We start from the raw sequence: 16,561 nt of genomic DNA on the forward strand, positions 1-16,561 counted from the left end.
ATTCTTACTGAACAATCTGAACATTTGATTTCTCATTTGTGACCCTGGACCACAAAACCAGTCACATGGGTAAATTTTTTTAAATTGAGATTCATACATCATATAAGCTTTTCATTGATGTATGGTTTGTTAGGATAGGACAATATTTGGCCGAGATTCAACTATTTGAAAACCTGGAATCTGAGGGTGCAAAAAAATCGAAACATTGAGAAAATCACCTTTTGACCCATACAAAGTATTGTTGGTTATTGCCACAAATATACCCGTGCGACTTGTGACTGGTTCTGTGATCCAGGGTCACATTTGACTATTTTTATTCCTCAAGGATCTTTAGAAGAAACATCTGATATTTAAATGAAACAACTGAGAACACCGTTAAGGCAAAGAGCACACTTTGCAGTGAAACCACTCATCTCAGGTTAAATCAAGCACTTATGTTGTTAATCAAGATTTCTTGAAGCAAGTATATTGTGAATTAATATTAAATGCGCATTTTCCACCTTCTCTCTCAAGTAAAGCATTAAACAGGCTTATTATGCTACAGTTCCTTTACGACTTGTATATGTAAACGACTTCTGATTCACTAACCTATGATATCACAACACAACTGCTTCCAAATTACTGTATGTTTTTTCTGCGTAGTTCCTGGTCTGAACTGTGAATGTTTATACAGTACAACAAAGTACATCAATTCAAAAGTGCCTGTTTTTCATAATGTGAGCTCTTTTAAAACAGTGTTTACTCCACCAGTAACATCAGCTTTTTAAAAAATCAAACATTTCTGATGACGGAGTCTCTCCCTCCCTCTATCACCAAAGGTACAGCGAGACATCTGGTACAAGTTAAAACATTCGTGTCTAACCCTCCTTTAATTGATTCTCTCTTGTGGCCAATCAGAGGCTGTTAGAAAGCGTTTCTGTGTGAAGCCGTCTGGTGTAATGCATTTAGATGCCGTGCACACTGAGGTGCCAACGAGAACCACGCTTTCTAGAACACTCCACCACTGGGGGCTTTACACAAGCACACTGCTTTAATATTCCTTCTGCTCTGTGTCTCACCGTCACACACTTCATCCTCATCTTCCTCTATACCGTTTCCAAACAGGGGCGTTGATTTGATCTGAAATATAAGTAGATACATTATAAACCTTATCAGCTTAGCTCATGAATATTAATTATTTAGGGCAACGTTCGTCAGGTAGTCCTGATTGATTTTGTGTAAATCAGGTAAGTAGGCGCACAGCATAATAGAATTATGGCTTCTGTCCAGCATCGAATTAACTAGTGGGTTACTGTTTAGACTTTTTTGGGGTGTTTAATATGTGGCTTTTTAAAAAAAACATTTTATATATCTTCTCCTATATGGTAAGGGTGTCACAATATACCGGTAGTGACGATAACCCTGATATTTAAAAAATGTAATATCGTTATCGTGTTAATTAGGGATGTCACGATATACCAGTATTGGTGATAACCGTAATATTTCAAATGAATAATACACATACAATAATATAGCATGAAAATGATCCAGCGCCACTATCTGGCAAGATTGCACCTTAACGCTGGTTGCCACCTGTTATAAAACACTATGGCTGCACCTGAAATCGCATACTTCCCTACTATTTAGCAGGCGAAAAACACTATGTGAGAAAAGAAGTATGTCTGAATACTGAGTTTTTTGGATTCCACAAAAATGACTCATTAATCACCCCAGTCTCCAGGACTTGCCGATCAACAGTGAGCGCAAAAGGGGGCAAAACCACCAACCAAGCTTCCGTTATCTAGCAGATTTGGGCAAGTTGCCATTATTTTGCTAGTCCTGAAAAGGGAAATGTTGCATTAACCTGTTAACTGCTTATGCCTTTCTGTGTTTAAATATATTTTGCAATCCCTCTAGGTTTTAAGTCCAAAAGTGTGGTCATTCAGATAAAAACATATGGATTATCATATGTTTACTTCAAATATGTTTAGAGAGCAGTATTTTTTTAACCCAAAATAGGATGATGTGAGCATTATGGAGCGCTACACTCTCATATGTAATTTCTGTTTCATTCACACTCAGCGTCGAAGGGCGCCCTCACGCAGAAAGTCCACAACTGAGACTCTAAATAAATAAACTAAGCTAAATAAAACGCAGATAGAGACGTTTTGACTGATTAAACATGAAGAGAATTAACACACCATTGTGACAGTTATATGGTTTATCTGTTTTCTTCAAACCATCCTGGGTATTTTCATGAGTATAATGTATATTTATAATGCAATGCTAATCAGCATAGCTTTTATCACTATACATAATACTATAAAATGGTATAATTTCATTTAATTTCTATTTGACTAGCATTTTTTATTTATTTTGTATTTTATTTTTTTAAGATTTCTATATATCGCTATATGTCGTTATTGTGAATTATTTTGGCCATGATAGGAAAAATCTAATATCGTGACAGCCCTACTATACAGTTATTTTAAAAAAAAGTAGTATAAATGTAAAAATATATTTTTAAAAAATTAAAATTTTCCCCTGTCTGCTGCCTTTAACTAAAATAATCACTAGCACTGACTCAATTCCAGGATTTTAATTGCAGAAGTACAAACATGATGCAGAATTGCCATTTAAATGTTAATGTAAGGACAATTCAAAGAATCTCACATTTTATAAAGTTCTCCTAACCTTATTAGCAAAAAAATTGTCAAGACAAACTAAATAAACATTGTTTTACTATACGTTTTGAAAAATCTCTACAGGATGGACAGAACGATGGATGGATGGATGGATGGATGGATGGATGGATGGATGGATGGATGGATGGATGGATGGATGGATGGATGGATGGATGGATGGATGGATGGATGGATGGATGGATGGATGGATGGATGGATGGATTTACTGGCTAGGTAAGTCCATTGATATATCCCACCCCAACTTCCATGATTTGAATGATAAATCTAATAGATGTTTAAAATGTAATATTACTTTCCAAAAAAAGTGGCAGAGAAGATTTTTAAAAGTGTGGAGAGTTCAATTAGTTGCTTCGGCCCTGATTCGTAGTGCTTCATCTGTGCGTCCATGTTTTCTCCTCTCTGTCTCTCTGTTGTCACATGACCTTGTGTGTCTTGATCAGTGTGTGTGTGGAGTGATTTTTTTAACATCTGATCTTTCTGTTTTCAGAACTGTATTGATTCTTCTCTACTGCACTCTCAAGGACAGAAACCAAACCCATACGACCCCTCTTTCTACTCCCCTCATCTCAAACTTCTCCACCACTCTTTTTTGTTTTTCTTTGTTCTCTCTCTCGCTCTCTCTCCCCCAAGGTTGCAGTGAGCAGCAGTATGAATAAATAATGTGCGGAGTGGGATCTCTTTCAGAAAGGCCATTTAGACTGCTATTGTGTTACTAAAGGCTGTGCATTTATCCGCTGATGTCCATGTGACAGAAATGCTATAGGATGTGAAGTGCGAGTTGTGTGAAGCAGCTAAATCTCAAACACCATGCACTAGACCTTCCCAATGACCTTAAACACAATCACTGCTGCTCGCTCTCACTGCACATCGGACTTACTTGCTTTCTCTTCTGTTGCAAGCGTACTAAGCCATCTGTGTCTTGAACATTAAGGTGAATACAGCTGAATTAGGCCTGATTTAGACATTGGGATGTATATGAGAGAAAAATCACAAAGGAGATCTCTCTTATATCTCCGTTGTTTCTTCTAGACTGCAATGTGATTAAATGGAGAGCAAATCAAGACTTTTGAAGTCTTTTACCTCTCAGATTGTTCTGTCAACTATTATTTTTCTGTTTTTCATTACTCATTTTTATTTCTCCCTATATTTTTCCAAAAATGAGAAATGTCCATCACACACAATATAATAAATGTTTCATTACAGATTCATATACTCAAATGGGTATTTACACTTGGTCACATCATGCATAATCATTTCTGTAAAGAAATATTCAAAAGTTTGCGTTTCATTTATGTTTTTGAAAGAAGCCTCTTACAACTCACCAAGGCTGCATTTACAATATTTGGATAAAAACTAATAGAAAAAATTTGGGAAAAAAATAATAGAAATTATTTCTATTTAAAACAACTTTTTTCTAATTTAATATATTTTAAAAGTGAATTTATTCATGTGATGCAAAGCTGAATTGTCAGCATCATTACTCCAGTCTTCAGTGTCACATGATCCTTCAGAAATCATTCTAATATGATGATTTGCTGCTCAAGAAACATTTATTATTATTGTTATCAATGTTGAAAATAGTTGTACAACTTAAGAAATAGAAAGTTCAAAAGAACAACATTTATTCGAAATAGAAATACTTTGTAACATTATAATGTCTTTACCGGCACTTTTGATCAATTTTATACGTCCTTGCATAACATAAATGTCACAGACGCCAAACGGCTAGTGGATTGAATGGTACTTTTCACTATAGTCAGGTGAAGAGAGAAAGTGCATACACAATACAATCTAGCAAAATGCATGAAATAACTAAGTATAAATACACCCAAAAGTGCAGCTAACTGAAGAAGAGCCCACATACTATATAAGCCAGTTCATTGTCCACCTTTACAATATACAGTAGATTCAAGAAAGAAGGATTTCTGCCATATTTTCAGCCCAAAAGTGGATTAAAAACAACAAATGGGTTCATAGATCAATGGATGTGCGACTGGTCCCTGACAGGGAAGCACACTATCATTTTGAAGACGGCTGACCTTTACTGACTCTCTGTTAATCACACAGAGGAAAAAAACATGATGTGGTAGAAAAAGTCATGGGGAAGGAGGGGGTAAAGCAGTATCATGTTTTTAGACACGCTGCAGAATGCCAATGCAGAGAGGAACTCAACACTCCCTTTGGGATGCAGCACACACACCAGAACCCAGTGTCCCCTCCACCACAGTCACCATCTACACTGAACACACCGCAGTGAATGTGCTTGAGTCAACGGGGCTGATTTGTGTAGGCTCATGTCTAGTGTATGGAATGAAGAAAACTGTCCCTCCAATCATACAATTGTAAAACAACAACAAAAATCACAGTATGTACAGTATAATGTACAGTATATAACAACCACTGGCTCTGCACCCTACCTGAACACACTACTCCAGAAGCTTGTGTTCTGCAGGTGAACGGCGACTTGTGGTGACATCCCAAAGAGACACAGAATCACTTTCACTGACCTTTACCTGGACTGTTCCCTGCTGGTGGAATGACCTGCATTACTCAACCCGAGCAGCTGAGTCTTTAGCCATTTTCAAGAAGCGCATCTTTTTCGCCAGCACTTGACCCATTAATACTAACACTTTCTATTCTATCCATGTTTTATACACTGCCCAGCCCAAAAAAAAGTTGCTGTTTGGATTTAAATATGCAAATGCTTAAGAGTCTATGACTGGATCGTTATTGCAGTGATTATTATGTTTCTAGCATGTTATATGTTTGGCAACAGTTCTTCTAACCATAATTGATGGAGTGTGTAGCTTTCATCATGGCCATATTCCAGGATGACAATGCCAAGATTCATCAGGCTCAAATTGTGAAAGAATGGTTGTGAGGATCATGAAGAATCATTTCCACACATGAACTGATGCTCCTCTGAGTCCAGATCTTAAATTCATTGATAGTCTTTGGGATGTGCTGGAGGAGACTTTACAGAGTCCTCGACTCATGCATTCTCAATACAAGATCTTGACCAAAACTGTATGCACCTCTTGATTGAAATAAAGATTGTGATGTTATTTCCATCAAGAGGTGCATACAATTTTGGTGAATTAAAAAAGTGACACACTTCAATTAGGCTTAAAAGAACTGTTGCCAAACCTATAACATAATAGAAACATAATAATCCCATCATAGACTCTTAAGACTCTTAAGCATTTGCCAATTTAAATTCAAACAGCATAAAAAAAAATATTGCTATGTATACTGTGCTAGACTAACTAGGACTTGTTACAGCACTTACATATTGTTGCTTTTTTGTTGGTTCACTTTGGACAAAAGCATCTGATGAATGATTAAATGTAAATGTAATGTAAATGTACACTTCTGTTCAAATGTAGGCTCAGTATGATTTTTTTCGAAAGACATTAATACTTTTGTTCAGCAATGATATATTCAATTTATCAATAGTAAAGACATTTATAATGCTACAAAAGATTACTATTTAAAATAAAAAATCTGCTTTTTTGAACATTCTATTCATCAAAGAATCCTGGAAAAAAATGTACAGTTTCCACAAAAATATTAAACGGCACCAAGGCTGCGTTTATTAGATCAGAAATATAGTAAAAGCTGTAATATTGTGAAATATTATTACAGTATAAAATAACTGCTTCCAATTTGAATATATTTTCATATTTAATTTATTCCAAAATATGTAAACAGCTTAATATTTTTTGAAACCATGATTTAAAAACAATTCTGTATTCTTTGATGAAGATCAAAAGAACAACATTTATTTGAAATCTTTTGTAACATTATAAAAGTCTGTACTGTCCTTTCCTAAAAAAAATACAAAATGTCTTTAAAAAAATGAATCTTTTTGACCTCACTTTTGAATGGTAGTGTACCTATAAACTCTAACATGAATACAACTAAAAACAAATGTGATGCTACTTATTTTTGGTGTTCAAGATTGGCTAAACATACTTCTTTTAGACCGGTATACTCGTTTTTATATAGTTCCAATGTTTTAAATGGTTCATAGGTGTAAATTTAAGGAAAGCGTCTGGTCCGATATTGAAATGAGACCATAAGTGTTACACAAACATACCAAACTGTCAATCTAACACTTGTCTTTCTACAAACATACAGTATATATTCAGATCACAACACTTTGACCTGAATATAAACTACTACACTTCAAAACGAAGAGCAATACACCAATATACATTCCATGCATGAGCCGTAAATACAAACAAAATGCAGGCACAAATATCTAGAGACAGAAACACACACACACATTGTCTAGTGACCCGTGAAGGCCCCGGCACCACAGGCAATAACATACGACAGTATATGCAGTAATATCCTCATTAGTTTATATTCAGACACTGTGACTATATTCACACTCTATATTACGCTCCTATATTCAGCCTGTTGTCATCACAATGTCCTGACATTTCTAATGGAAATCGTGGATCACGTTATGGAATAGCAACTTCTTTCTTCCGTGCACTCGTTCTCAGGACTTCGGAATGGAAAACTGATGGAATTCAGATCAGGTCGGGTTTTCTTCTGATGCAACCAGGACCACTAATATATGTAGACAGGTCGTTGGAAGGATGTGTGTGTGTATGAGGGTCTTTAATAAGTGATCTGATGGCAGAGGACAGAGTGCCTGTGGGAGCCACGCTCTTCACACCTCGTACTGTCATCAGCTCACCCTTACCTTATATAACACACACTCACACGCCAATAAAAGATCCACACACAAAAACAAAGTCCACGGACAGATCCGCTCTCTTTCAGTGTCTACAGTCAAGTTTTATCAGGTGATTGACATGCATACGCACAAAAAGTGTAATGTTTATATATAGAGCTACAGAAAATGTATTATTTTAAATTATATATAACTTAATAAAAGTATTACAGTGTATTATAAAGAATACAATTTAAATCACACTCTGTGTGTCGACAAATGTGATAAATGTTCCTCACATTAATCTACCAAAAATATGATGAACAAAATCATGCATTGTCTTTAAAGGGATAGTTCACCCAAAAATGAAAATTAGCCCATGATTTACTCACCCTCAAGTCATCCTAGGTGTATATGACTTTCTTCTTTCAGACGAATACAATCGGAGTTATATTAAAGAATGTCCTGGCTCTTCCAAGCCTTATAATGGCAGTGAATGGCCGTTTATGTTTTGAAGTCATAAGGTGCAAAGTCATTAAAGTCGTATGTTCCGACGTCATGAGGTGCGTAAGTTTGGCAGGAAGCTAGAATTTGACTTTGTAATGTTAAATATGAATATTTTCTTACACAAACTCATCACTTCGCTTCAGAAGGCCTTTATTAACCTCCGCAAAGCCGTGTGGAGCACTTTTATCATGGATGGATGCACTCTTGTGGACTTCAAAACAGAATCGGCAATTCACTGCCATTATACTACTAAATTAGCCTGGGTGCCAGCCCGAACCCCGCCCAAAATATTTTTTGGTCGGGAAGTTCGGTCTGGACTCGCTCCGTTGAGGAGCTATTATGCCCGAACAAAAATTGTTCGGACCAATCAAATTGTCAGGGCGGGCTTTATACGATGATGGACAGATGAGCAACGGTAACGTAATCACCTACGTCACCAAAGAGTGCTTGATTTGAATTAGTTTACAACAAAGACGAGTGCAGCTGGAGAATTGAGATTTCACGAGTTCACATTTACAAATAAGTCAGATAGAATAAATGCTTATAGCCTATACGATTTCACGAGTGCACACAAATAAGTCAGATAGACTAAATGCGTATATGACGTGCTGTCCGAGGGCTGTGGGCTCGGTAGCCATACTCCCCCGTGTTCCTGGTTGTGAGAGAACAAGACAAGAGTGAGGATTCGGGGTGGTGGAGGGATGCTGAAAAACTGTCAAGGAGTGTTAGGTAAGTTGACAGAGTGAATATGCTTCCTCGGTAACGTTAGACATGGTATTGTTTGATGACAAGTTGATATTGGATTGATTATTTGTACGTGCTCCTCCCGAACTTTGTTTATGAAACATCATGTGTAGATTCCGCCATCGCGTCTGTTATAGAAGATATCGACAGCGCATTCATTTTAAAAGAGGAACAGAGAGCCGCGACATTTTGTTGGTTGAAAATATGAATGAAGAATATGCGTCATTTACTCCGTTGCTCTGATTGGTTGTAGGTCTATCCAATTGAGTGCAGAGTTTTTTTTTTTTCCTGGTTCGGTTGAGACACGCCCCATAATCAAATCTCTATGGAGCAGTCTCAGACTCACATTCTGACTAGAATATGAGTATGACGAAGTCAGGCTACTACTAAATACAAGCCCTAATAAAAAATCTAAAGAACTAAATAAGCCCACTGGACAAAATGACAAAAGTGTCTTGGCTGATAACAATATATTTGTCCAGTAAATTCCCTTGCCATGGGAAGTTGTGGCAAAAAGGTTAATTTGGACCCATATGCATGTGTTTCTGTCTGTGTACCTCTGGTGTGAATGTGTGTTTGTGTTCACCTGAGGCCGTGGGTGTCCTTTGACCAGGCACTGCAGAACTAACGTGTCCCCCTCTCGGATGGTGTAGATCCGTTCACTGATGTTGTCCTCCTTCACCACACACGCCTGCCCAGAATGCACAATCTGAGCGTTCGCAGGAGCTGAAGGACGGAGAGAAAGTCAGATTATCATCTATTAACATCTTCACATCATTCTACAACTTCTTTAGCAGTGACATTGATATGCTGTGTTGGAGACCAACTAACTAAAACTAGTGATGCTACTAACTTAAACTATTTTTTTTAAGTGAGTAGCAAGATACATTTATCCTCCCTCACATACAGTGACCCCAAAAAAATATATTTGGACACTTAAGCCACAATTGAAAATTGCTACACTAAATAAAGCCAAATAGCATTTATTTTAAAGAAATACAGCACATGCGCAATTTGAAAGCAAATATATTCCCTTATATTCATTAAATTATGTTTAAATACATTTAAATGATTAATGTACAAATAGATAAAAGGGGTGTAACGATACCCTCATGTCACGATTCGATACTTATCACGATACTGAACTCACGATACAATATTATTGCGATACTCCAAGACATGGTAAAAGGTTTACAAAAAATACACTGTTGATTAAAATGCTAAATTTGATATTACATTGTGGGTGTAAATGAATAGGCTTGGACTTGGTGCTGGTAACCCAATCCATAGGACAATGGTGACACTAGAATAAAAATATTGATGATTCTGAAGATGAAAATACAGAATTATTTTAGACGAATATGCTTAGCTTGAATATGCTCTAGTCATTGACTAGATACATTTAAAATAATGTAGGCCAATTTTTACTGGTAACATAAGACATTTGGCATTATCAGGACCCACAAATATTCCCCCATTGCATAATTATACATCATATTCAACATTATATATAGTAGTTTAATGTAGTACTGACACTAAAACTCTGTAAACTTTTCTTTTTTTTCCTCACAGAGAAATTTTCATTTTGGGTGAATTATACAGAGTACATATTGTCACTATCCACGATACATATTGATGCATTTTTGTATTGCAATATATTGTGACACGATGTATTGTTACACCTCTAATAGATAGACCAAATATAAAACAGTTTTATTATTACTATTATTATTATTATTATATACTTTTTTCAAACAATATAAATAATATTGGCCTTAAAAATATATATTATTGTTAAAAATAATAATAACTATAATTAACATTGTGTGAATACTTTTTTATATTGGGCTAATAATAATTGCTCTGTAACTGACATTGTAACAAAACTGCTCTGAAACACAGGTTGACGATCCAAATGCAGCTTTATTAGGGCAATCCAGAATCATATTTTTTTTTAAACATGCAATAGGTCAAAAATAGGGCAGATAATCCACAAAAAAATTAAAAAATAAACAGGGCAGGAAAACAAGGAAATCCAAGAAACCAGGTTGAAAGTCAAAATCAAAATCAAAACCAAAACCAAAACCAAAACCAAAACACAGGTAACTAGAGGGAGATCGCTTAGAAATGCAGTGTGACACTTACAAGACTTTGTAAAGAATGAGTGAAAATACAGGGCTTAAATTGGCAGACATTAACAAGATAATGACACACAGGTGGAAGTAATCAAACATAAGTCAAAGCAATGGGTTATGGGAAATGCAGTTCATGATAGGAAAGCAAAGGAGATGGGAGGAGTGCCCTCTGGTGGCGATCATGGGCACTCCAGCTGGCGGATGTGATAACATCTCAGGAATAAATAAATAAAAACACTGAAATGCTTCCTTTAGGTCAGACCCAGACCACTGCAAGAACATCTCGTAACCTATTCTGAACTGTAATGGTTCTGACATCAATACATGTTATAAATGTACATCAAGGAGGAAAAAATTACTTGCTATGAGATATGACCTTCTTATATGTTTGCTCATAGAAAAGCATAAGTGGCCTAAGCGCACTGAATTGGACAAAACAATACAAGAAATTTCAGATGATAATCATATGTTCCATGAGTCAGATGTGCACTCAAGAACCATTTGCATCTTTCCTAACAGAGTTTGCAAGCTGGATGCGGTAGGTTTGACTTCATTCGCTGAAAAGATTTCAAACTCCGGGCCCTGGGGAACACAAGCCAGCACTGCGGGCAGCCGAGCCCAGCGGACACTGCTCAGCGAGTGCTTTGATTGTGGAGAGGAACGCATGTACCACGACAGCATACACACTGTAAATTATGAGTCTGAGTCCCTTATTAGCATTTAAAAGGGAGTCTGGGACAGGAAGAGCTGCGAGGCAATACAGGACGTGTTTAGAAATGTGTGGATATTGTCAGAGCTTTTATTTTTGAGTGTAATGGTGTGGTCAGGGCATCACAGGCCAGTCGCCATGCCAAAATTAATGACGCTCATTAGCGGGACAATGAGGCCTGCGCTCATGCTAACACAGCTAACACCGCTAACAACCAGCAGAAGACAACGGTTGTCATACAATAAAAAAACACTCTTAACTTAGCAACTCTATGCATTACATTTCTCAAAGACAACTCTCATTGTGCGTTTCCGCCGTCATACACAACATGGGAATATCAAGGAATTCTTTTCAGGCCTAGAAAAGTCATTGAAATTTCTATAATGAGCACATTTTTATAGTTATGCTCTGCTACTATATATTTCATTGGCTAAATATTACTCTTGTGTAGAGTAAAGCTTGCTCACAACTTATAGTGATGAAAAATAGACCTTAGTCAGGGTAGCGCCATATTTTATTTTTGACAGGAATGAAAATGAGGCTGTGAGGGACAGAATTACAGTTCGTTCAATGGATTGTACTGTTAAAGCTACCAATTGTTCAACTGACGAAATGTCTTATGGAAAAAAAAACGTTTAAAAAGTAGGCAAAAACTCCATAAAACATTTGTATGCAATTTTATGCAAAATTATGCAATCCATGACCTTTATACAGTGCGTGCCATTGTAAAGACTGTAAGTCTATCCCTCACAGCCTTGTTTTCATCCACGTTAAATTTAAAATGGCGTCTAACCTGACTAAGGTTATTTGACTAAGGAAATCGTTCTTTTACGTCGAATCTTTTCAAAGAATTATTCAAACCAGTTCCCAAATTGGTCTGAATGATTCATTAGTGAATCGGTCTGGAATTGAACGATGAACCAGTGTTGAACACATCATTGTTTTGGATGTTTGGTAAGTTCTGTCTCGAAACATACGTCATAAAAGCCGACCAATCAGGCTGTGAACATTTGCTATTCCTTTAGGTTCGGTATCTTTGGTTCGGTGTTAAAAATGCCAATATGAACGCTAATCGGACCAGGACTAAATGTTTGTTTGTTTTTTGGTCCAGACCAAACGAACCAAGTGAACCGAACTACAAGTGTGAACACACATAAAAATGTAAATGTCGTCTACAGGCAACTAACTGAATATTTCAAATAAAAATTAAATAAAATAAAAGCTAATACTAATACTGTAATAGTATACAAATAATACTGTTTTAAAATACAAACTTTGGGTAACGAGATGCTGCCTTAAAATTTTGCGATAATTATGCTGGAAATGTAATGGAAATTCATTAGTCAAATTAATTTATCATCTTAAACCAAAATAGCACATAACCTTCACGCTATTTCAAAATAAACCTCACAATACAGATACAGGCTTTTTTGAGCGGCAAGATAATAGTGATGTGAATATCAATGTGCCTGTATGGTTGTGTGTAAGAGAAAATAACAGCATGGTCAATAGAGAGGTCTTCTCAAAGACAGAGCCAATGAATTTCTCCATGATGTGATTATTATTGATCCGTTAAGTGTGAGGAGTGTTTGTGTGCGTGAGGTCTGTGAGTTAACAGCTGCAGGTACACCACATAATGTGAGGATGACTGAACCTCACAAACCACTTGCCCTCTCAGCAGGTGTGTGTGTGTGTGTGTGTGTGTGTGTGCGTGTGTGTCTGTCTAAGAAGACCCAGATTGTTGGACACTCTCCTCCTCAGTGGGAAAGAACGCCCAGCGTCAGGGATGAGCTCTTTAACTCTGCAGCCGGGTCAACATCTATCAATGTCACACTGACCCAGTGCATCATGGGATGAAGACAATCCACATCTTCACATCAGTATTCGGCGGCAGTCGCTCGGCAACAGGAATCGCTCTGGGTCAGCTATTGAGGAAATAAATATCACAGAGAACCGGAGCAACCTCAGTCTAGTCTAGATGAGTTCTTTCTTAGATTCTGCTCAACAACACTATCTACAGCTTTTATGTTTTTATCAATATCACATCTATCTAGCCTTGTTTCTAGGTTAAAAGTTTGAAAAGTGTATGTGTTTATAGGCATTACAGACAAAGATGGATAGAACGATAGACAGAATGATAAAATGATAGATGGCTAGATAGACCGAGAGATAGAATGATAGATAGAGCGATAGATAGAGCGATAGATAGAGCGATAGATAGATAGATAGATAGATCATTCTTAGATAGATAGAACAGTAGAAAGATAGAACCTACTTAAGAAAGAATCTCTATGAAATATAAATGTTCAGAGATGAGCTGCATAAACCAAAATGTGGTGGTTGGCGAAGCGTTCCACCTCTAACAGGTAAATGTGGTAACCCACATTTACTGCACTGTGGTGAATTGTGTGGCTATGCTGTCACCCAACAACAAGCAACTTTTCAAACATCTCCCTCTTTTTGCCTTTTCTCCTCTCAGCTCTGTCCATCCATCCATCTGTTCGCCCATACAACCATCCATCTAAATCTGAAGAAAACAAGGTTCTCTCTGTGAGTTATCAAACTAGTCTCAAGCCAGCAGAGGGGAACACGCCGGAGGGGGGTGGAAAGAAACAAAACAAATGGAGAGCGGCATAGAGAGATGGAATATAAAAACAAATCAATATGAGACACACACACACACACACACACACAAATAAATGAACACAGCCATCCGAACCTCCACACACAGAGAGAGTAACAATACAGAGAGAGGGTGACATAAGCAAGGGCAAAAACTATAGCAGACATGAAAATGAAATCACAGGGTTTTAGATAATAAAACTGGACGTGGTCTTAAAGGGAAGTATGTACAGACATCTTGTAAGAAGCTGTTTTAAAAATGTTGATCCACTTGAAATACTTATTTTAATGTATTTAATGTACTTTCCCTGTGTCATTTTACTAGTATACCAACCATTTCTTGTTTTGCAAATTGTGAGTATGAGCATTAAAGGGGTGGTTGATTATGATTTCACTTTTTTAACTTTAGTTAGTGTGTAATGTTGCTGTTTAAGAATAAACAACATCTGCAAAGTTATGACGCTCAAAGTTCAAAGCAAAAGGAGATATCTTCTTTTAAAGAAATTGCTTTTTAAGGACTACAACAAACGCCTGGCAGGGACTACACGAGCTTCCTCACGGGTTCGTGACATCACTAACCCTAAAATTTACATAAACCCCGCCCCCGGGAACGCGATTTATGGATTATCATGACAGAATATGCTAATCAATGACTAGAAGATAGTTAACTCTGCTATATCAATTTATCAACTAACCATTCAGAAATGTCCTGTTGCATTCTACATGTTGTCCCTTCTTGAGTCTCTCCATCTTTGTCCGACTTCAGTTTAAACATAAAAGGCAGAACAGTTTCTGACATTTTAATGCTTGTCTGCGTGAGGTAATCGGAGATGCTAACAAACACACAAGCTCTTGAAGCTCCGCCCACTGTGCCGGGAGCAGCAGCTCATTTGCATTTAAAGGGACACACACACAAAAAACGGCGCGTTTTTGATCACCCTCAGAAAGTGACAATTTTAACATGCTATATAAAAATATCTGTGGGGTATTTTGAGCTAAAGCTTCACATACACACTCTGGGGACATCAGAGACTTATTTTACATACAGGACCCCTTTAATATTAATTTGTTTTAGCTATATTTGCTAAAATTTTAGCAATAGTTTAGCTATATAACTATAAAAATGAATATCAAGTGTATGAAAACCCGTGCCCCAAACAACAGGATGAAAAGCGCAGTGGAGATTACACCAAGCAAATTAGGGCAGATGTAAAAAACTGCAGGTGTAATTGATGATGAGCTGCTGTTTGCTCCACCTGCACCCACAGTCCTCTGGGAATATTTCTGCACCCTTTCTGACCAGCTTCAACTGGTGCTGAAAGTTTTCTAGAGCATCTCCTCCTCTGTCTCGCTATTCTTCATGCATGCGCTCTACACATAAATCATAGCTGAAACATTCCTGCTGAGGAGCTTCACCAGATCTACTGTTTCACTCACATCCCGGAGTCACACACTTATTCATCTGTCCTGCATCTCCCACTGTCCCGAGAGAATTATTCATCCTCAAGGCGCTTAACGGCATGTTTTGTAAGAATAAATAAGATCCTTGAGTGAGAGATAGAGAGAGAGAGAGAGAGAGAGAGAGAGAGAGAGAGAGAGAGAGAGAGAGAGAGAGAGAGAGACTGGCCAGCAGAGGCTAATCTGACAGTGTTAGGTGTGTCAAGGTGTTTTATTGAGTGTTTCCTTGTTGTGTGAGGAGCTGATAGCTTTCACTGTGGCTCAATACAGATCAGCCCTCTGACAAACACGACTATTGGCAAAAACGAGCACTAGGGCAGACGGCATCTCATCAGACAAACATCTCTGGCAGCGAGAGGTTGAGTGCTGCCCGCGGGTGAGCATGCCAGGGCTTATAAGCGCCTGTATTGTATGTGTGCATGGCCCGTTCACACTGACGTGATCCCTCAGATCAGAGAAGACAGTGTATTTTGATTGCAATCTTTATAATTAAAGTTCGTTTAGTCAACTTCATGCTGTTCTGAACCTGTATAAAAGATATTTAGTTTGAAAGATAATTAGAATCATAACTAAATTTTTAATTTAGTCCAATTGACTTTCACTATATGGACAAAAACAGTCGAAACATTCTTCTAAACCAGGGGTGTCAAACATACGGCCCACGACAGTGTCCAACTCGGCCCGGAGGATGACCTGAACAACAATAGAAAATGGAGATGCACCGGTCACCCAGCCATAAATTCGAACGGTTTTAAGTTTTATTGTGGTCGATCTCTGTTCTGGACTTGCACACAAACGGCTTTGCAGTCATTTCCCAAAATGTCATTTGTGTGGGAATATTACAAAGCCTGTAAACAGGACGTTAACACAGGTAAGGACACTATCTATGTATCATTCTTAGAACGAAAGAATGCTAGATAGATGGATAGATAGCACACAGAGCAAAGCGCAAAAACTGGGGGTAAGGGTTTATATGAATGTATATATGAAGGGAACTGTCTTCAGAATAGTTTCG

The 16,561-nt window shown here is 37.4% G+C and overlaps 1 protein-coding gene across 2 annotated transcripts in view; it reads right to left on the reverse strand.

The window, feature by feature from the left end:
* Nucleotides 1–16,561, reverse strand: part of mdga1 (MAM domain containing glycosylphosphatidylinositol anchor 1) — a 211,879-nt gene that overhangs the window by 146,555 nt on the left and 48,763 nt on the right. For both annotated transcript variants that reach the window (XM_079856011.1, XM_079856010.1), the window contains exon 3: nucleotides 9,209–9,348. In XM_079856011.1, coding sequence (XP_079712137.1) covers nucleotides 9,209–9,348 — 140 coding nt within the window. The remainder of the gene's footprint in view (nucleotides 1–9,208; nucleotides 9,349–16,561) is intronic.

This window comes from Squalius cephalus, assembly GCF_949319135.1.
Source record: "Squalius cephalus genome assembly, chromosome: 21".
Taxonomy (NCBI): Eukaryota; Metazoa; Chordata; class Actinopteri; order Cypriniformes; family Leuciscidae; genus Squalius; species Squalius cephalus.